The sequence below is a fragment of the Drosophila santomea genome, chromosome 3R (genome assembly GCF_016746245.2).
Source record: "Drosophila santomea strain STO CAGO 1482 chromosome 3R, Prin_Dsan_1.1, whole genome shotgun sequence".
NCBI classification, from domain to species: domain Eukaryota; kingdom Metazoa; phylum Arthropoda; class Insecta; order Diptera; family Drosophilidae; genus Drosophila; species Drosophila santomea.
In genome coordinates this window covers 25,580,980-25,600,339 of record NC_053019.2, presented here as the reverse complement: position 1 = coordinate 25,600,339, position 19,360 = coordinate 25,580,980, and the positions used below count along the sequence as shown (strand labels likewise).

Genomic DNA, 19,360 nt, shown 5'->3' with positions numbered 1-19,360 from the left:
ATAATGAGTTATATTAAACAATTACTACATCTCTGAATACAGTTTAAATTTAAAGGATAATTTTAAGTTACAACTGTTTATAAATTAATTTAAATATACATATTTTGCTTATTGAAGGATATACATATTTCATTTTTGGATGCAAATTTAAATTAAACTTTATTTAACAAGTAATTCACAGTCAAATCCCTTTTAAATTAACAATTAATATATTGTTTCGAATATATACAATGGTTTATTGAATTCTCATATTGAACCGGCAACTATCGATAGTCATGTCATACTATCGATATACTGAAAAAAGGAAGCCATCGATGCCTCGATGGTCCTTCCATCGATGTTTCTACCTTCACTTTCGTTTCCGGCGAGGTGCGTAATTTGCTCCGCGTTTTCGCAATTTTAACCGATTATCACTACGATTGAGCACTAGGCCGGCCATGTGCTAATAATTTATCAGCAAAGCATATCGTTGCCACCGAAACCAAAGTAATCCCCAAATCTGGTTCACTTTTAATTCGTAGAAATTTTACATCATGGACAATTCTGGAAATAACCGCTACGAGCTGTTGTTCATGGACGACGATGACTCCTCCGCCGCGCCCGCCCAGCCACAGATTCCCGCCGTAGTCGCGGCGCCTAAGAAGCCGGAACCGGCGAAGGCGCCGAAGGGCAAGTCCGAGAAGGAGAACAAGCCGGTAGCGTCAGCTCGCAAAGCCAACGTTCCGGCGGCCAAGAACGCAAGTCCAGTGAAGGGTGGCAAGGGTCCCGCTGGCGGGGATGTGGGCCGTCCCAGGAACGCAGCCATAAACGGAGCCAACAACCAGAGCAGGTTCAACAACCATAACAACAACCAGCGCTACGGAAACAAGGAATCGACCGGAGAATTTGGAAACGAGCTGCCGCAGCGCCAGTTCAACAATCGTGATAACAGGGGACCACCACGCGCCCGCACCGGCGAGAAATTCGGAAAGCGCGAGTTCGATCGCCAGTCTGGATCCGATAAAACCGGTAATTATGCCTACATTCTGTTCTTTGTTCTCGTGTTTACTCCTCGAGTGGGCTAAAAAGTGCGAAGTTCTCTATTTTCCTGTGTGGAAAATGCTTGCCTACAATGGCGGCATGCTGCAAAATATAGAGAAAATGGAAGCCTTGGCAACAAGATTACATATCGCTTACTCCAGCACATATTTCTCACGTGACTTTCTAGCATTGACGGCAATAAAATGTGTTGAATTTGTAATACGCAAAACGTTTGAAAACGTGTTTGTAAATATTAAGTTTCCAACCACAATTTGTGTGCTGAAATTGCTGCTTTGCATTTGTAAACACATGTGTTTTCTGAAAAATTCTTTAAGGTCTACTAATTTTTAATTAAATATTATAGGTTAACTTGTCATTTGTTTCATAAATTCATGTATTTCTTTAACTTGAGAACACGTTTTCCCGAAAATCGTTTTACTCCTTCATATCAATTGGAATCTATTAATAGTTGGCTTATTCTTTACAGGCGTCAAGTCAATTGACAAACGCGAAGGCGGTGGTGCCCACAACTGGGGTTCCCCGAAGCAGGACATTGAGGACTTAAAGACGGTCGGGGAGACTTCACCGCAGGCGGAAAAAGAGGACTCGGCCAACGAACAGTCGGCTGATCCCGCGGTCGCCCCCGAGGAGGATGAGTCCAAGCAGATGACCCTCGATGAGTGGAAGGCTCTGCGAGACCAGCGTGCCAAGCCCAACTACAACTTGCGCAAAGCGGGAGAAGGTGCCGTCGACAATGCGGAGTGGAAGAAGATGGTGGTGCTGAGCAAGAAGAAGGAGAGCAACAGCGAGGACGAGTTGGAGTACGATCCATCGCTGTATCCCCAGCGCGTGGGCCGCCTTCAGCGCATCGTGGACATCCAGTTCAACTTCAATGATGGCCGCAAGGGTGGTTTCCGCAAGGGACCGCGTCCCGGAGCCGGTCCTCGTGGAGAGGGATTCCGCGGCGAGGGTGGCTTCCGCAATGACGGACCTCGTGGAGAGGGTGGCTTCCGCAATGACGGACCTCGTGGAGAGGGTGGCTATCGCAACGACGGACCTCGCGGTGAGGGTCCTCGCAGTGAGGGACCCCGCGGAGAAGGCTATCGCAACGAGGGACCTCGTGGTGAAGGATACCGCAATGATGGACCACGTGGAGAGGGATTCCGTGGTCCGCGCTTTAACAACGGACCCAGCAACGGCTATGAAAACAGACAGGAAAACAACAACAGATTCGGAGAGAAACGCCGCTCCGCCCAGAAGCCACTGAAGGTTGACGATGAAGCTCAATTCCCTACTCTGTGCTAGGAGTTGAAAACAACAATAAGGTTTAACAATTTCACGTATTACATAATTAGTAAGCTGGTCCTTCGGTTAACGAATAACCATTAGATTTTCGGGCGTAATCTATGAAGCTTGACGACCGATTAACAAACAGAAACAAATCAGCCACGCTTATTCATATTCCTTAGTTATAAACAAAAATTTTTGAATTTTTCACTCTCATCATTTACGCATTTAAAATAACTATTACAAATAGTTGGAATGTTGAAATAAATTTACTTCATTTACAAACCAAGGAATAATAATTACGCTTATAACCATTTTATTTGCCAAAAGGATTTTATTACTAGGTAAATTCGCTGCCATCCTTAATCTTTTGAATGAACGCATTTAACTCTTGGACCGAATACGATTTCTTTCTGATCTTTTTCGGCGGCGGGGGTTCCATAGAAGACGGTTCCAGTTTAGTCTAGGAAAATATTGAATTTTTAAAGAACTGCAATAAAAGGAAATGTTTTAAGAACTTACGAAGTGTCTGTACTCGGGTGAAATGGACTCCAGTTGCAGAAGTCTATTTTCCACCTTTTTGATTCTACTGAAAATGTTTTCCTCGTTATCGGTGGTTAGGCACATGTACGATTCAATTGCCTGCAGTCGTGGATTGGGTAGCGATTTCCTCATTTCTTTGCTTGGATCCGTTTGGCCGTCACGCGATCCCATTAGTTTATTCAGTTCGAGTTCGTAGTTGGGTCGCATTTCCATTTGCTGAGGTCCGCAGCGATTGTTTACTCGTCGAACTGTGATAAGTTGTTTGTATAACAAAGTGGCTATAATTATGAAAATAGAGAATCGTTTACCCACCTTTTAAATGGCAATTTGACTGCTCCTGCTTGATAATTGTGCTCTGCGTTCGAGCGCAGGAATCGCTCAAGTCTTTGTCTGAATTAACAAAAGACGATTTGAAGTCAATTACATTTTGTGAGTTGATTTCGTCGCGTTTTCTGTTGACAAAACATTCTAAACGCTTGGTTAACTCAGCGTCATTAACTCTAATTTGCACCAGAGTTCGTGGGACGTCATGTGACTCCTCCACTTTGCAGGGACAAGCTGCATAATTGAAGGCACTTTGCGATTTCTCTGCAATGTACATACATGCACAGAAGCGAATCCAATAATATTGTTAATGCTGGATTGTTAGTTATATTTACAAGTGTACAAATAATAAGAATACATGTCACGGTGGTTACTCATAAGATCTTACTGGGTCTGATGGACTCCTTGTTCTCCTTCCATTCGCTGTCGTGATCGCCCTCGTAAATTTCCTTTTTCCAAATGGGAACCCGAGTTTTTAGCTGGTCTATTGCAAAAGATACTGATTCTAAGGCCTCTGATCGGTGTGGTGACGAGGCGGCTATAACTACACTGGCTTCGCAGACGGGCACTGTTCCCAATCGGTGATAGATGACTATGTGCTTTAGATCGGCCCACTTAGATCGGAGATCTGAGCATATTTTATTCATTTCCTTGAGTGCCATGCTATCGTAGGCCTCGTATGCCAATGACACCACCTGAAAGGTTGAAAAGTACAAATTAATCAATGGAATCAATTGGCTGAGATAGTGAACCTACCTTTTTTCCCTGAAAATTATCGCGCGTAGTGCCCACAAATACCGATGAGGCTCCACAGCCTTCATCGGCCAGCAACTGGTGGATATGGGCGATGTCAATGGGGTCGTTTACCAATTTCACGTGATCCATGGCGGACTTGTTAGCCTCCACTTAGTGGCGGTATGATGGCGAGTTCGTCTCCTTCCTTAAACAGAATTCTTTCACTCAGGTTATCAATATACGACTCGTTGTGGGCCAAAATCAAGTTATCCCGAATGGGGGTCAGGCCAAATTTGGACACCAGTAGCTCCAGCAAATCGGAGGCAGTAATTTCAGTGGGCAGATCCACTTTCGATCGGGGAGTGTTCGCTAATTCACGGGATTTAGCAAAAAACAACACGTGCACGTTGACAACAGGTCCATCCGCATTCATATTTACAAATGAAGATTGGCGATGACAAAGCAGTTCGACATTCCGATTACTAATGCTCTCCATTTGATATCGGTACGAAGTGGAATGGAATGGTCCATGGAACGGGAATCAGCTGACTGAAACTTAATCAAATGATAGCTTAAAGATTAATAAATAAATCAAAGGACCTCCTAGATAACGGAATATAAGTAGTTTATACAATATAATACGGGCGCGAATTTATTTTTGGCAATTCGAATCATCGACAGCACACAATCGATATATTTTATTTGAAGTACGTCCATCCCTATTTACACCGATATTTAATTTCGCAAGGGAATATAATTGTTTTCATTATACTTTACGTTAAGAATTCAACTTATCTAACGTAGATAGCAAACTTGTGAATATTTAATGATAAGTTAGGTGGCTAGATTGATTCATTTTTTCTTCGCTTTCCGTGTTGACATCGTCAACTTTCCAATTAGAACCATGAAGACACGTTTCAATACCTTCGATATAATCTGCGGAGTGGCGGAACTGCAAAAGTATGTAACAAATCAGATAATCCCGATGCCCAGGAATAATGGCACATCTATATTTACATTCCAGGCTGGTCGGCTGGAGAGTGAATCAGATCTATGACGTGGATAACAAGACGTACCTCTTCCGGATGCAGGGGACCGGCGCTGTGGAGAAGGTCACTCTGCTGATAGAATCTGGCACTAGATTCCATACCACTAGGTTCGAATGGCCCAAAAACATGGCCCCGTCTGGTTTCAGCATGAAGCTGAGGAAGCACTTGAAGAACAAGCGCCTGGAAAAGATTCAACAGCTGGGCAGCGACCGTATTGTTGACCTCCAGTTCGGTACCGGCGATGCCGCCTACCATGTTATTTTGGAGCTTTACGATCGCGGTAATGTGATCCTCACCGACTACGAGTTGACCACGTTATACATACTGCGTCCGCATACGGAGGGCGAGAATCTGCGCTTCGCTATGCGCGAAAAATATCCCGTAGAACGGGCCAAACAGCCTACGAAGGAACTGGAACCGGAGGCACTAGTTAAACTGTTGGAAAATGCTAGGAATGGCGATTATTTGCGTCAGATTCTAACACCCAACTTGGACTGCGGTCCGGCAGTTATAGAGCATGTCCTCCTCTCGCACGGCTTGGACAATCACGTAATCAAAAAGGAAGCAACGGAAGAAACGCCGGAGGCGGAGGACAAGCCGGAGAAAGGCGGTAAGAAGCAACGTAAGAAGCAACAGAATACGAAACTGAAACAGAAGCCATTTGATATGGTTAAAGATCTGCCAATTCTTCAGCAGGCAGTTAAGGTAAGAACACTTTGGTGCAATAATTTATTATTAAATGTAGAATGTAATTGTTCTCTACAATCTTTTAGGATGCTCAAGAGCTCATAGCAGAGGGAAGTAGTGGAAAAAGTAAAGGCTACATCATTCAAGTGAAAGAGGAAAAGCCGACAGAGAATGGAAAAGTGGAGTTTTTCTTTAGAAACATCGAATTTCATCCCTACCTCTTCACCCAGTTCAAGAACTTTGAAACGGTCACATTTGAGTCCTTTATGGAAGCTGTTGATGAATTTTACTCAACGCAAGAGTCACAAAAGATTGACATGAAGACGCTGCAACAAGAGCGTGAGGCACTAAAAAAGCTGTCTAATGTCAAGAATGATCACGCAAAGCGTCTTGAGGAGTTGACAAAAGTTCAGGATGTGGACAGAAAGAAAGCTGAGCTTATTACGTCCAATCAAAGTCTGGTGGATAATGCGATTCGGGCTGTTCAGTCAGCTATCGCCAGTCAATTATCCTGGCCGGATATTCATGAGCTTGTGAAGGAGGCGCAAGCTAATGGCGATGCTGTAGCTAGTTCCATAAAGCAGCTCAAACTGGAGACTAATCATATTTCCCTTATGCTCAGTGACCCTTATGACAATGATGAAGATGACGATGACGATCTTAAGGCTCCAGAGCTTACTGTTGTCGATGTCGATTTGGCTCTGTCTGCTTGGGCCAATGCGCGGCGGTATTACGACATGAAGCGTTCGGCTGCTCAAAAGGAAAAGAAAACTGTGGACGCTTCCCAAAAAGCTCTCAAGTCAGCGGAGCGCAAGACTCAGCAGACACTAAAGGAAGTAAGGACTATATCCAATATAGTAAAGGCACGGAAAGTTTTCTGGTTTGAAAAGTTTTACTGGTTCATCAGCTCTGAAAATTATTTGGTTATTGGAGGAAGAGATGCGCAGCAGAACGAGCTTATTGTAAAGAGGTATATTCTGACTTACTTTTATAGATTGCAGTTTTTGTTACTAAAAAATGTTGTTATTGCAGATATATGCGTCCAAAAGACATTTATGTCCACGCTGAGATTCAGGGCGCCTCGAGTGTTATAATTCAAAATCCCACAGGAGAAGAAATACCTCCCAAAACGTTGTTGGAGGCTGGATCCATGGCTATTTCATACAGTGTTGCTTGGGATGCCAAAGTGGTGACCAACTCGTACTGGGTAACAAGCGATCAGGTCAGCAAAACTGCACCAACTGGAGAGTACTTGGCCACGGGAAGCTTTATGATTAGAGGAAAGAAGAACTTCCTACCCTCCTGCCACCTGACCATGGGTCTAAGTCTACTTTTCAAGTTGGAGGACAGTTTTATTGAGCGCCATTTGGGAGAGCGTAAAGTTAGAAGCCTGGATGATGAACAAATAGATCAAAATGTTAAAGAAACCGAAGTTGAACATGACCTTTTGTCAGATAATGAAGATGCTGATACCAATCCTAATGCAAATCTATCGGAACAAAGTTCCAATACCGAAATTACGGCTTTCCCCAACACAGAAGTTAAGATTGAGCACGATACAGGTCGCATTATAGTGAGATCCGACTCACTAAATCCAGATCTCGAAGCGACTAAAGAAAACGAAGTTGTCTTGGATAAGATTCTGAAGAAAACCGACGACGAAGAAACGACCATTATTTTGGCTGGTCCAAGTCGAAAGAAGCAAGTAAGTGCCAAGAAGACCAAGGAAGACAAGGCACGAGCAAAACAGGAGGCTGCCAAACAGGAAGTTGCTCCTGTGAGTACTGAACCCAAAAATCCATCCCAAGTTAAGAGAGGCCAAAAGGGAAAACTCAAGAAAATGAAGCAAAAATACAAAGATCAGGATGATGAGGAGCGGGAAATTCGCATGATGATTCTCAAGTCATCGGGTAAAGAAAAGCCACTGGCCAACGCCGATAAGGCTGTGGAGAAAAGTGAGTCAACTAAGGAGTACGTGAAGTCAGAGAAAAGTGCAGCACCCAAAAACCCAGTGGAACTGGACGATGGGGATGAAGTGCCCGTCGGCGGAGATGTGGATGTACTCAACAGTCTGACTGGACAGCCGCACGAAGGAGATGAGCTGCTCTTTGCGATACCAGTTGTGGCTCCCTATCAGGCTTTGCAAAACTACAAGTAAGCTATACGCAAGTTCCCTAAAAAATGTTTCCTACTAAATGTTATTTCCTTCTAGGTTTAAAGTAAAGCTCACCCCAGGAACGGGAAAAAGAGGAAAGGCGGCGAAACTAGCACTCAATATCTTCGCAAAGGAAAAAGGCTGCAGTGCTCGGGAGAAGGACTTGCTGAAGAGTATAAAGGAAGAGTCGCTGGCCAGGAATATACCAGGAAAGGTCAAGCTCTCGGCCCCACAACTTCAGAAGTATCACAAATAAGTAAATCAAATGTATGCAAAATGTTGAGCCATAACGAAAGGCGGTTAAAAATGCTTTAAAAAAGTAATGTCAGTTGATAAAAATAAAAGAGGATGTATACAGAAGTGGCTGTTGATGTTGGCCTAGTAAATATATACTTGGGTTCCTTATCAAAAAGATATATATATTGATTTTGTTAACGGTTGAAACTGGCTTTTATCGATAGTCTTGTTGCTGGGCGAACTTTAAGCTGGAATTTTGGGGCGCATGCGCCTCATATGAGGCCCGAGTTTGCATGTGTTTGTTTACTTCGGTTGGCTGTGTTCAAAAGTGGTGTTGTATAAGTAGATATTTTGGTGCTAAGTCGCCTGTTTTGGCATTTTGTGTACTAAAAACTTCGCGAACTTCTCGTCATCGTTCGATACGTGAATCGTCACAGTAAAAAAATCTACACGAGCCTGACCAAAATAGTTGAATGATAAAAAAAAATCCGATGAAAAGGCAAACAAGCCAGTAAATCACAGAGCTCATCGCAACGTAAAGACAATACAGCGGAAAATGTATCTTTCGTGCGAAATCCGTGTAACACACTTTTTCCAAGCCATCCGTTTGTGCGCTGTGGAGGATTTCGCCGATATGTAGATACATTTGGGCAGTGACGGAGTGCTTCCCAACGAAAAGGAATCCTTAGCGAAGGAATAAAATTAAAGTGCAGAGGCTATGGTTCGGTGAAAAACTATGGCCTTCAAAGTCCCACCCAGTTAGGATATGTGCGTGTGTGTCTGTAAGTGTGTGTGTGTGTGTATGCATACATATGAAGGCATGTATTGATTAAGGAAGCAGGACCTTTTTTTTCGTCAGCCGTGTGAACTGAACTGAATTAACATACAGTGTTTACGTGCCACCAATTATAAAGTTACAAGTTATGCCCCAGCTGACATACTTCCAAGCACTAGAGCTAGCATGACGTACAAAAAAGTACCCATATTCGCAGTCACATTCGCACATACAGACCTTCGTGTAGGTATGTATGTGCGAACATGTGTGTATACAGCATACACTCTATTGCACCTGCTCGAAAAATCAAATATCCGAACTGAGTTCCATTTTCTGTGGTTTTGAAACATTCTACACAGAACGGCAAGGCAAACAGAAATGAAATATGTGATGGCATATTTGACCATGTCAATAAAAAGTATTTGCACCCACAGATATCCTGTAGATATCCTGCCTACTACCCCACTAGCTTAGATATATGTATATATTTCAGAAGTTAAAATAAACAAATGAAACAAGGTTTACCTTTCAGAAATGCCAACTGAAAGCTAATATCTCGCTTATAATGGACTTTTGAGAACTATTCACAACTGCCAGATAAAATGAGGGCTATCCTGATTGCTCAAGCGAACCCCAAAAAGGCGTCGACAGTAACTAAACATATTTGTTAGCAGCAGATCTACTAAAAACAGCAGTAAGTTTCACTTAACATACTTAAAAAATGTATATAAAATACATGTTTATATGTAAAGTGCACATTTCTAAACCCACTTTATCCTATGATATTATTTGAATTTTCAAGAACATGGAGCCAAATCATTATTACTGCCGGAGCGCCATGCAGCAGAATCCCTCGACTTCCATTCCCCAGCATGCGGCGAACAAACTCAACTATGGGATGAACGCTGGCCAGGATTATGTGACATGTAGCTCCGGCCAACCGCAAACGGGCTACAGCTCCAAGGATTTGGTGCCGCGCAGTGGGAACGGCAAAACGCTGGGCGGGAATGGCAACATGGGTAGTCCGTATGGAGGATCTGTGTGCAGCAACAGTAGTGGGCAATGCAGCAAGAATACTGCCAACGCTGGGAACTATATCAACATAATGACTGTTCCACTGGGAACACTGCAGTATAATCGAAAGAAGCTATCTACTCAAGACTACGAGTGCGTTTGCTATACTATACTATACTATACTATATTTGTGCAACTAATATACGTAAATACTTTTCAGATCGCATTTATATTACAACACTGCGGATGTGAAGTGTCGCGATGATTACTATATAGCCAACAATGCCGCAGCAGCAATACCGCAGCACCAAGCTCATCAACCGCAACAGCAGCACCTGCACCAGCAGCCGCATCAGCACCAACATCAACAGCATCAGCAGCAGCAGCATCAGCTGCACCAGCACCAGCAACACCAACAGCACCAGCAGCATCAGCAACATCTGCACCAGCAGCAGCAACAGGCCAACTTTCTCCACATCCAGCAGTCGCTGCAGCACAACCACCAACTGAGCCACCCAGAACCAATCCATCAGTTGCCCCAATTACAGGGTCCGGTGGCCGATCCACCAGATGCCTTCGACAACTGTGCGATCTTCCCGAGCGCCGGCGGCAACGGCACCGGAAGTGGACGCGTGGCAGCCACTCAAACCCATCAGAACCCATCCGGTGTGGTCACGTGCGACCAGCAGGTGCCCGTGTCCCTGGGCTCGGTGAATATGCCAGTGCCCCCCATCATGTACACCGTGCACCGTGTGGTGACCACAGCCCAGATCCAAACGGCGGTGGGCAGCACCTTCGCCTCATCGGCCAGTGTGTCCAGTGTGGTCAGCACGGGTCAGAATGATGGCGATTGCCTGTCGCCGGCACAGGTGTCCTCCGCCATGGCCGCCTCTGGCAATGCTCCCTGTTTGGGTGGACTACCCGACATGGGCGCCAACATGATGAGCAATGCAAGTGCACTTTGTCCCCTTTCCGACCTGAGGAGCCCATCCGGTAAGAGATACTAGCTCCACTTAAAAACTAAGTTTTTAATAAGTTTATTGAAAATTTTGTGTTAGTAAGAGAGGCTAAGTTTGTATGTTTTGTATCATGTTTTCTGCTCTTTTGTGACATTTTTAGGAGTGCTCACCAATAGCTCATTCATGCCACAACATCACAAGTGCAACAATGGCAACGATGCCCAATCCAATCCCGCAATCCAAAAACGTCTCATGGCAACCAGCTCAACTTCGAATTTCGCGACTGCCGGCAAAGCTGCTTCCAATCTAACCCGTGCTCTCCAAAATGTGAGATACCACCACAATCCTTGAACTTTCAGCAACTTTATATGGATTCTTTACTCCATAGGTAATACCCACATGCGTTTATCTTATGTCCCGGGTGGCGGTGCACATGGAGATCGAGGGCACCGCCCAGTGTCCATCGCAAGTGATGCTGGCAGCTGCCTTGGGCTGCGAGGAGCTGGGCATCTCCAACAAGCTGCTGGCACAGAGCGTGTTCGGATTGTGGATGACAAGTGCTTTACTGGAGATGCAGCTGAAGGCCCACCACTGCCCCTATATAGTGCGAGTTGCGTGGCCCAATCTGCTCCAGAAGTTCAGCAACAGCAGTCCCAGTGATCGCAAGTTCGATGAGCCCATGATCGTTTTGAAGCGCAACGTCTTCTTCTCCAAGCGAGATGAGGAGAAGATAAAGTACTACTTATCAGTTAGCTGCTAGATAAACCCATTTTAAACTTGATAACATACTATTTGCAGGGATCATCGGATCTTGGAGCTGCTCTATGAGGAGGCCAGGAACAATGTGCTGACAGGCAGATATATCATGGAACCCGTGCATTCGCTCATGTTGGGTGGCATTCAGGCGCGCATCGAACTGGGTCCCTACAACTCCCACACCCATACAATAGGATTCTTCAGGCAAGTTTCCTCAACTAATAAAACATGCTAGATACTAACTTTGTATGCCACCTCTACCATTTAGGGAGAACCAAGCCAGGTTTCTGCCCCCTCACGTGGCCAAGAGCTCCACTTGGCTGTGGTTACCGATTAGCCAGAAGAATTCCGCGGAGGTGAAGCTTCTGGAGCAGTTCAAGCGGGTGCCCCAGACTGCCACCACCCGAAAGTTGATGAGGAAATACCTGGAATTCTGCTGGGCACTGCCCTTCTATGGGTATATACTAAATCTATATATAATACATCTAATAAATATTTAATGACTAAATATTGAACATTCAAAATGTTTGCTTGCAGTGCCGCCTACTTTCATGGTCAAATTGAGCAACCTGTTCGGGGCATCATGGCACTGGTCAACCAGAAGGACATGGAGGTTTTGGTCGCCGTCAATGAGAGAGGTGTTTTCGTAATAGATCCGTACGAATGCGTAAGTTATATTAGAATGCAGCTTATAGTTGTAATCCCCACTGTTAAATGAACCACATCGCTTTCGATGCAGACCCTCTTGCTGGGATTGCGATACGAGGATTTGTCCTGGGATTACGCAAAGCCAAGTGCAAGTGATGATCCCGAATGCCTCACTTGTATCTTCCTGCAGGTAATTCGCATTTTCGCTGTTATAAAAACAAGCTTGTAGAATCATTTACTTTGCAGTTCGATGCTGTCGAGAACGGAATACAAGTGTCCAAGCTGATGCAAATATTTTCAAAGCAAGCTGCCATGATAGACGCACTTATATCACATTTTACGGATCAGATCAGAAACAAAAAGCAGGAGGGTGCCACCCAAGAACCTTTTCACGATGGTGAGCTACTTGTTAGCTGACATATTTCTTCCATTTATTAATCAATTCCTTTGCAGAGCCAAATCCTATTCAAAATAATGGAAACGGAGTCTTGTGCAATAAGCTGTCTCGATTAACTTTGGCCACCTTCGATGAGGAGGGGGGTCGTTGCATTGGGCAAATGGGATCATTATCAATAAGCTATTAACATTTGTTACTAACGATAAAGTAAATTTAAGTTAAGGGGTGTTGAATAAAGTTCACGCATATATTCACGAATTGTTGATCAATTTCCATAAATATACTCACAAGTAAATTTTTAGCAAACGGAATCTTCATACTCACAGTCACCTACATAATGCATTCCATTTAACCAAAGTTGTTTTCTAATTTTACAAAATATCGGTGATCATTATTCGAATTTTAACGAATGGTACAATAAGTTATTTAAGACTTACACTAAGTTACAGAATATATTGCTAAATGGCACTGGCAAACGAAGATTCCATAATATCCGCACCCATCAGATACTTTATTTTTGTGCCCAAGATTATGTATTATTTACAAAAATAGTTGCATTTCATTAAGCACATGTAATTGTTTGCAATTATTGCATGTATTCCAATTGAAGACCCCGAATAGTTATCTCTTTTTAATTTAAAGTTAAGATAAGGCATGCAGTATATATTAAGGTATATACATATATGGGTATGTGCATTTGACGTATGCGTTCAGAATTAGTTTAATAAGCCTTCGACTGAAACAAATTATGTATATAATAACAATAAAGTGTATGTACAAAATGTAAGGGCTAACTGCCAACATAGGTTATGTATATATTTAAATTTGTATGTATGTATAAATTGAGACTTAAAATAAATACCGTTTCCTCATATTTATACAGCAAATACTTAAAAATCTAATGCAATTTGATTTGTTCTTTAAGTGTGCACTTATTTTTATTGATTTTATTTATCACAAGAAGTTTCTCAAAGCGGTATTTCAACAAATTGTTCATTTTACTTGATATTTTCGATTTGAATCTGCTTGCAAACATTTATTTCCTGTGTAAGTTCTGTATTTCATTTAAAATAATCGGTTAATTTTGAAATACAATTCTGTGACAAATAAACATGAAGGAAAAATTGTTTAATAATAAATAATGATATAGTTATAACATAAAGCAACACGGAAATTAATCACAACAAGTAGATGTAATCTAATAAATTATAGTTAATAGAAAATTTATTTAAATATGTGTAAATCAAACATAATACTAAAGGCTACTTACTTTCTAAAATGTGTCTTTTAATAACACAATAAAAAAAAATATTAAAAAAGCGAAGTGTGATTTTATTCAAGGATTATATTATAAAGGTTCCAAATATTCTATAGTTTCATTGTGATATATTAATGATGTCCATCATTTTAAAGTGTATTTTGTAATAGTCTCTATAGAAATATTTTTTCTACTATATCAATTTTTGAAACTGATAACATAATTTAGTATATTTACCAGGCAGAAAGCTTTAATTGCATATTTTCTTTTAGGTTGCTGATATTTTCCCGAGGCTGAAAGCTTTTATTAGATTTTCTTTACAATAACAAGAAGTGTGTTTTTTGGGTTAGGGGTAAAATCATAGTTATTACCAAGGTGTTCCTACAAAGGTTTTATTGTGGCATACAGTGGTAGTCAAATAATTAGAAGTGTTCTAAAGGAAAAGTTCAAAATCATTTTGTGTGCGAATAACCGTCAGCAAAGTGCAATGAATATTCTTCAGATAAGGTACGTGCTATTCATTTATGTATATAGCTTCATGGTCAAATGAGAATCTTTTCTTGATGATGTTTTAAATACAACCAAGTAAAATCAAAAGTTGCACAAGTGATCACTTTTTTGACCATATATTTTCTAAGTTGTGCACAAGATAAGGGTGCAATGAAAATATTTACCATAAATAGCGGGCAAAGAGTTACTCATGGAAATTTGTGCAAACACACAGATGAAGAGTGCTTAGAATGCAGAGTTGAATTCTGTTATTCTCGGCAGATTCGCGACCCAAAAGTGCAACCAGGTCCACGTCCGTATCAGATCCGCTCACGAACATGCGGATGCGGTTGCGAGAAGGTTGGCCAAACACACACAAACACATTCTCGCAGGAGGCAATGTTTATGGGAGGTAAATAACTGGTTTTTATATAAACACACGGGCACTCACACACACTGACACACATACAGCCACGTGCAGGAGACGATTCGGAAATGTGCATCCAGCATGTTGGATATGTAGATCCATAGCACCACCACACACACACAAACACATACGCAGGCCGCGAAGAGGAACGCGGATGATGGTCAGGATATCATACCGTTAAGAGAGCGCAGCAGAGCGAATTTCGTGAGCGGGACATGAGTAACAAGTTGTTGCACTGGTGGTGGTGGTGGGGAGAGATAGCGAGAGCGAGAGAGAGTGAAAGGAGAGAGTGGCGCCTCACTCGATTGGTCGAGTTGAAAACAACAACGGCACGCCGTTCTCTTCGCCGCAAAATCATCGGCTCATCTCGGCGTTCGGCGTTCGGCGGTCGCCGTTCGCCTGTCGCCGTTCGCATTTCGCAGTTCGCAGCTCGCCTTTCGCGGAATCGGATTCACAATCACATCCTTCTGCGAGTTCGAGGAGTGCACACCGGTGGTCGCATTCGCATCCGCAAAGTCCGCGCTTCGAAACCGCTATCGTAATCGCAATCGCAATCGCCATCGCAAGCAGTAATAGAACCATGGATATCTCCGCCTACCAGCACATGAACATCCGGATGAGCACGCGCGGCAAGCGTCCGCTGAGGAACCTCACGCCCAACGACAAGGTGCGTGCCATCCAGCGCATCCACAATGGCGAAACCAAGGCCAGTGTGTCGCGGGACATCGGCGTGCCGGAGTCCACGCTGCGTGGCTGGTGCAAGAACGAGCAGAAGCTGCGCTTCATGTGCCGCCAGCTGGGCCCCGATCACCTGGGACTCGATACGCCACCGGAAAAGCGCGCCAAGTTCGAGCTGCAGCTCCAGCTGCCACCAAAGTTCGTGGCACTGCCTCCAAACTACGAGGAGCTGGGCTTCGGAGCACTGCCCTACAGTCCAGCCGATTATCCAGTCCAAAATGAATCCCTGCTGGAGAAACTGAGCCTGGTGGAATTTGTGAAAAAGAACGGCGGTTTGCATCCGGAGGGTGCAGTGCATCCGGGTCAGGCCGGCGTGATGGACTACTCCAACAACATGCTGCACCAGCTGAATCTTCTGGCCCTGCTCAACTCCAAGCTCACACCCCAGACTGCCGATATACTGGTGGATGCACCAGCCAAAGCCGAGGACAACAAAGCGATGGATTCGCCCGCAGCCTCCGAGGATTACAGCAAAAACAATTACCCCTTACTGAGTGTTAAGAACTGGGCCAAGGATCCGGCCAAGCGGGTGACCGCATCCAATCAGTCGGAGCAAGTGAACGATAAGAACAACAATGCCCTGGAGGCCAACAGTGCCACGGAGCAGGCGAAGACTCCCATGTTTCCGGACACCACAATGCCCCTACTGCCAGCCCCCTTCCCGAATCCAGCGGATCTAGCGCCTGTGATAGCACCAGTGACTCCGGCCAACGCCCCGCCCACTGCAACCGACAACCAGGGTGCGGCTCTGCTGGACTGGTGCAAGCTCTTCAATGCCAGCTTGAACTTCCTGGCCTTCGCCGCGGCCGCAGCTTCCATGCAGCCCGGCGGCGGCGGAGGAGGAGGACCTAGTGCACCCAGCTACAATCCCAACCAAATGGCCAGCGGCGGATCGGAGCCGGATCTCGAGACATATCCCTTCAATGAGGCGCTGCTGAAACGCCTCAGTCCACTGGCCCACAGTGAGGCCTCTAATGAAAGCTACTGCGACAGCGAGCCGGAGGATCTGTCCGTGCGCTCGTGCGCCTCCAAGGCGTCCAGCAGATCCCACACTCCGGACAAGAGCATCGGGTCCAGCGATGCCGAACAGTAGACACCCATTATGGCATAGTTGTAGTTGTAGTTCATAGTGTAAATACATCCATTTTTATTGTTATTAGCCACCTTTAGTATTAATGAAACTCGGAATCATTTCGCAATGCAAATGCCATTTGTACTTATCAATTAACGTATTAATATCAATGCAACAGGTATTAATAGATCAGCATACTATAGCAGCTAGTATTAACTAGGAATATCGTCGACTGTGTGACTACTACTTGTTTGAAAAGCCAAATTCAATTCATCTACACGTACATATAATAACAAATACTAATTGTGTTAAGTAGCTTAATTAGTTGGCACATTTTGTCAGCCATTCCAATCGATTTGTTTTCGTACTGTGTAATCTGCGTAACTCTTGACTAAGCATATAAACTAATTACTAATGAAACGAATACATATTTATTAACAACAAAACAAAACAAAATAAAATTAAAGCGTCAATCTCTCAAGATCTAAACGAGCATTCTTTTACTTAATGGGGTTTTAATTTCAGCGGTTAGAAAAATGGGTCAATCTTCTACATCCGAAGAAAATGATTGTCTTCTGAACCGAATGGGCCATTGAAAAACAGGAATTTGTTATGGAATTAAAGTATCTGGAATTATGGAATTTAATTAGAACCAAAATGATATAAATTCATGTTGTTTTTATTTGAAAACATTCCAAAGTTATATCAAACTGACGGGCATTTTCATGAATAACAAATAGTGCACAACGTTTTATCAGATTTTTGAATCAGCTTTCATTAAACTATTTTTGGATTCATTATGCAAATTAAATATAATTTTATTAAAACTTTACGCTTGAAACAAATGAAATGCAGTATACTAAGGCAGAAAATTTGAGATACTTTTGAATTTCCCTTTGGCAGAAAAAACTTTTAATTTATTATACAAATAATTGCATTTCGCATGGAAATAAATACTCGTAATTAACTGAAGTGTCGGAGCGGATTTTGTATTTAATATATATTCCTAAAGGGGGATCATTATTATAGGTGCCATAGATGGAGGTCAGCTCCTGGCATCTGGGCTGTGCGTTAATGAGTCCACCTCCTGGTCCCCCACTCCTGTGCCTGGAAAGCGTTTTCATCATCGGCATCGGTCAAGTCGAACACGAAAAAATGGCACCATGGCCAGAGGAGCAGCTAGAGGAGCAGCAAGAGCAGAAGGAGCAGAAAGAGCAGAAAGAGCAGCCGCCACGGATGGCCATCCAGCGGCATGAAGACGAATTATTGGTTCACCTTTTGGAAAAATTAAATATCGCGTGTTGGTAATTTCCGCTTGGCTTCCCATTGCCGCTGCCATCGGGTGAAGTTGAGGCGAATTATTACGATGATTAGGCGACTGACAGTGCTCCCAGGCATCGGCATCCACAGCCACATACACATACACAGCCACATCCACATCGACATCCATATCCACATCCATGTCCACATCCATGTCCATGTCCATGTCGACCATCCGGCCTGCCAGCCGTGATCTGTATGCATGTTTTGCTCCGCATTTCGCAACTTGCAACTCGCAACTCGCAATTCGCAGCCCGCAACTCGCATTTTCGCATTTTCGCATTTCGCATTGCATGTGTGGCGCGCAGCGTTTTGTGGACATCTTCGTGGCATTCTGGTCTGGTTCTGGGCGAGGATTAAATTACCCGAGCCAATCCCCTGGGCATATCGACGGATCCAGCCGCTGTCAATATTGTGTCGCCTCGTAACCCGCACGATCCGTTGCGGATCCGATCGCGGTACTAGGACCAGCACCCAGCACCCAGTACCCAGCACACATCACACAAGTGCCCCAAAATAAGTGGCCATTCCCATGGACAGGTATTGTTCCACTACCAGGAGGTATGGTGCACTCTATGCATATGCAAAGCCGCAAATGAATGCGTTTGAGGTTGGATCTATAGGTATATATGCTACATATAATAAGAATGAGCAGAAGAACTGATCTGAGATATATTACTTTCATCTTGAATGTCCTTAAAGTAATAAAGTAATATCTTAGCAAGTTCAGGCTTTATATATATAAAGAGGTTTACGAAGAGGTTTACTACTTCGACTGCTACTTTTCAAGAACCCATTGAGATGACAATATAAATATTGCCAAAGAGTTCAATGCACCGCCGAGCCCAAAGTGAAGCGCAGGATGACTGACATTCCTCCAGCATATTGTCCAATGATTGACAATGGAAACGGGTATGAAATTACCCGAGGAATTGAGGAATATCGATACCACATCCGCACCGGTGGCCGATGGTTGGGGCGTTCATGAAAATGGCGAGGAATTTGCGTGAGCTTAATGCGCAGCTCGTTCGACATTTTTTGGGAGGAGGCGCAGTTGCTGTAAGGATAATCACAATATTTTAAACTTTACAGCAGCACACAAGACACAGAAGGCACACAAGACACAGAAGGCACATGATGCATGTGGGCAGTAAGTGCATATGCATTTTTGATATTCCCGCCGAAATGCCCATGTAGCTTGAAGTCAATTTATTTGCTTTCTTATCCTCGCGTTTGAATAATTGGCTACCAAGTTACCTTTACGAGATCGAAGCGAACCTTCTGCATTTTGCGTGTGGAGCCACCATGGACCTTCCACATCCACATCCACATTCGCATTCGCATTCACGTTCTCTAGCATGCATCAATTACAATCAGATTAGTTGCATGTGAGCAGGAACCCTTTGATGGAAAACGATCGCGCCAGATTAAGTCGCGAACCGATCCAAACCGAACGGTGGACTAACTGAC

At 43.8% G+C, this 19,360-nt stretch overlaps 6 protein-coding genes across 7 annotated transcripts; 4 read left to right on the top strand and 2 right to left on the bottom strand.

The window, feature by feature from the left end:
• Window positions 1–312: 312 nt before the first annotated feature.
• Window positions 313–2,606, top strand: LOC120452078 (ribosome-binding protein 1). Its single transcript, XM_039636142.2, has 3 exons — window positions 313–369; window positions 522–1,008; window positions 1,508–2,606. The coding sequence occupies exons 2-3, from the start codon at window positions 534–536 to the stop codon at window positions 2,323–2,325; spliced, it is 1,293 nt and encodes a 430-aa protein (XP_039492076.1). The 5' UTR covers window positions 313–369; window positions 522–533; the 3' UTR covers window positions 2,326–2,606.
• Window positions 2,601–4,059, bottom strand: LOC120452079 (molybdopterin synthase catalytic subunit). Its single transcript, XM_039636143.2, has 5 exons — window positions 3,931–4,059; window positions 3,563–3,869; window positions 3,163–3,438; window positions 2,830–3,098; window positions 2,601–2,770 (listed from the first exon to the last, which is right to left on the bottom strand). Exons 1-5 carry the CDS (start codon window positions 4,057–4,059, stop codon window positions 2,648–2,650), a joined length of 1,104 nt encoding a protein of 367 aa, XP_039492077.1. The 3' UTR covers window positions 2,601–2,647.
• Window positions 4,060–4,069: 10 nt separating this feature from the next.
• On the bottom strand, window positions 4,070–4,366 carry LOC120452081 (molybdopterin synthase sulfur carrier subunit). Its single transcript, XM_039636144.2, has one exon. It carries the CDS (start codon window positions 4,340–4,342, stop codon window positions 4,070–4,072), a length of 273 nt encoding a protein of 90 aa, XP_039492078.1. The 5' UTR covers window positions 4,343–4,366.
• A 268-nt stretch (window positions 4,367–4,634) lies between these two features.
• On the top strand, window positions 4,635–8,214 carry LOC120452463 (nuclear export mediator factor NEMF homolog). The gene is made up of 5 exons (XM_039636694.2): window positions 4,635–4,869; window positions 4,934–5,663; window positions 5,732–6,615; window positions 6,678–7,799; window positions 7,858–8,214. The coding sequence occupies exons 1-5, from the start codon at window positions 4,814–4,816 to the stop codon at window positions 8,054–8,056; spliced, it is 2,991 nt and encodes a 996-aa protein (XP_039492628.1). The 5' UTR covers window positions 4,635–4,813; the 3' UTR covers window positions 8,057–8,214.
• Window positions 8,215–8,385: 171 nt separating this feature from the next.
• Window positions 8,386–13,502, top strand: LOC120453328. Of its 2 annotated transcripts, XM_039637989.2 has the most exons (12): window positions 8,386–8,819; window positions 9,345–9,506; window positions 9,615–9,979; window positions 10,047–10,819; window positions 10,946–11,112; window positions 11,174–11,520; window positions 11,584–11,745; window positions 11,810–11,998; window positions 12,079–12,208; window positions 12,281–12,379; window positions 12,436–12,586; window positions 12,643–13,502. In XM_039637989.2, exons 3-12 carry the CDS (start codon window positions 9,618–9,620, stop codon window positions 12,771–12,773), a joined length of 2,511 nt encoding a protein of 836 aa, XP_039493923.1. In that variant the 5' UTR covers window positions 8,386–8,819; window positions 9,345–9,506; window positions 9,615–9,617; the 3' UTR covers window positions 12,774–13,502. The 2 variants fall into 2 exon arrangements, with proteins under 2 accessions (XP_039493923.1, XP_043862315.1); XM_044006380.1 differs by lacking the exon at window positions 8,386–8,819 and having other exon boundaries at window positions 9,332–9,506.
• Window positions 13,503–15,173: 1,671 nt separating this feature from the next.
• On the top strand, window positions 15,174–17,059 carry LOC120454038 (protein distal antenna-related). The gene has a single exon (XM_039639030.1). It carries the CDS (start codon window positions 15,341–15,343, stop codon window positions 16,589–16,591), a length of 1,251 nt encoding a protein of 416 aa, XP_039494964.1. The 5' UTR covers window positions 15,174–15,340; the 3' UTR covers window positions 16,592–17,059.
• The last annotated feature ends 2,301 nt before the right edge of the window (window positions 17,060–19,360 follow it).

Coding starts and splice junctions, on each gene's coding strand:
- LOC120452078 (XM_039636142.2), top strand. CDS start 534: ATGGACAATTCTGGAAATAACCGCTACGAGCTGTTGTTCATGGACGAC. Junction 1,009..1,507: donor GTCTGGATCCGATAAAACCG/GTAATTATGCCT, acceptor TATTCTTTACAG/GCGTCAAGTCAATTGACAAA.
- LOC120452079 (XM_039636143.2), bottom strand. CDS start 4,059: ATGGATCACGTGAAATTGGTAAACGACCCCATTGACATCGCCCATATC. Junction 3,870..3,930: donor ATAATTTTCAGGGAAAAAAG/GTAGGTTCACTA, acceptor TCAACCTTTCAG/GTGGTGTCATTGGCATACGA. Junction 3,099..3,162: donor GTCAAATTGCCATTTAAAAG/GTGGGTAAACGA, acceptor AACTTATCACAG/TTCGACGAGTAAACAATCGC.
- LOC120452081 (XM_039636144.2), bottom strand. CDS start 4,342: ATGAATGCGGATGGACCTGTTGTCAACGTGCACGTGTTGTTTTTTGCT.
- LOC120452463 (XM_039636694.2), top strand. CDS start 4,814: ATGAAGACACGTTTCAATACCTTCGATATAATCTGCGGAGTGGCGGAA. Junction 4,870..4,933: donor GGAGTGGCGGAACTGCAAAA/GTATGTAACAAA, acceptor TTTACATTCCAG/GCTGGTCGGCTGGAGAGTGA. Junction 5,664..5,731: donor TTCTTCAGCAGGCAGTTAAG/GTAAGAACACTT, acceptor ACAATCTTTTAG/GATGCTCAAGAGCTCATAGC.
- LOC120453328 (XM_039637989.2), top strand. CDS start 9,618: ATGGAGCCAAATCATTATTACTGCCGGAGCGCCATGCAGCAGAATCCC. Junction 11,113..11,173: donor TAACCCGTGCTCTCCAAAAT/GTGAGATACCAC, acceptor TTTACTCCATAG/GTAATACCCACATGCGTTTA. Junction 11,521..11,583: donor CGAGATGAGGAGAAGATAAA/GTACTACTTATC, acceptor TACTATTTGCAG/GGATCATCGGATCTTGGAGC.
- LOC120454038 (XM_039639030.1), top strand. CDS start 15,341: ATGGATATCTCCGCCTACCAGCACATGAACATCCGGATGAGCACGCGC.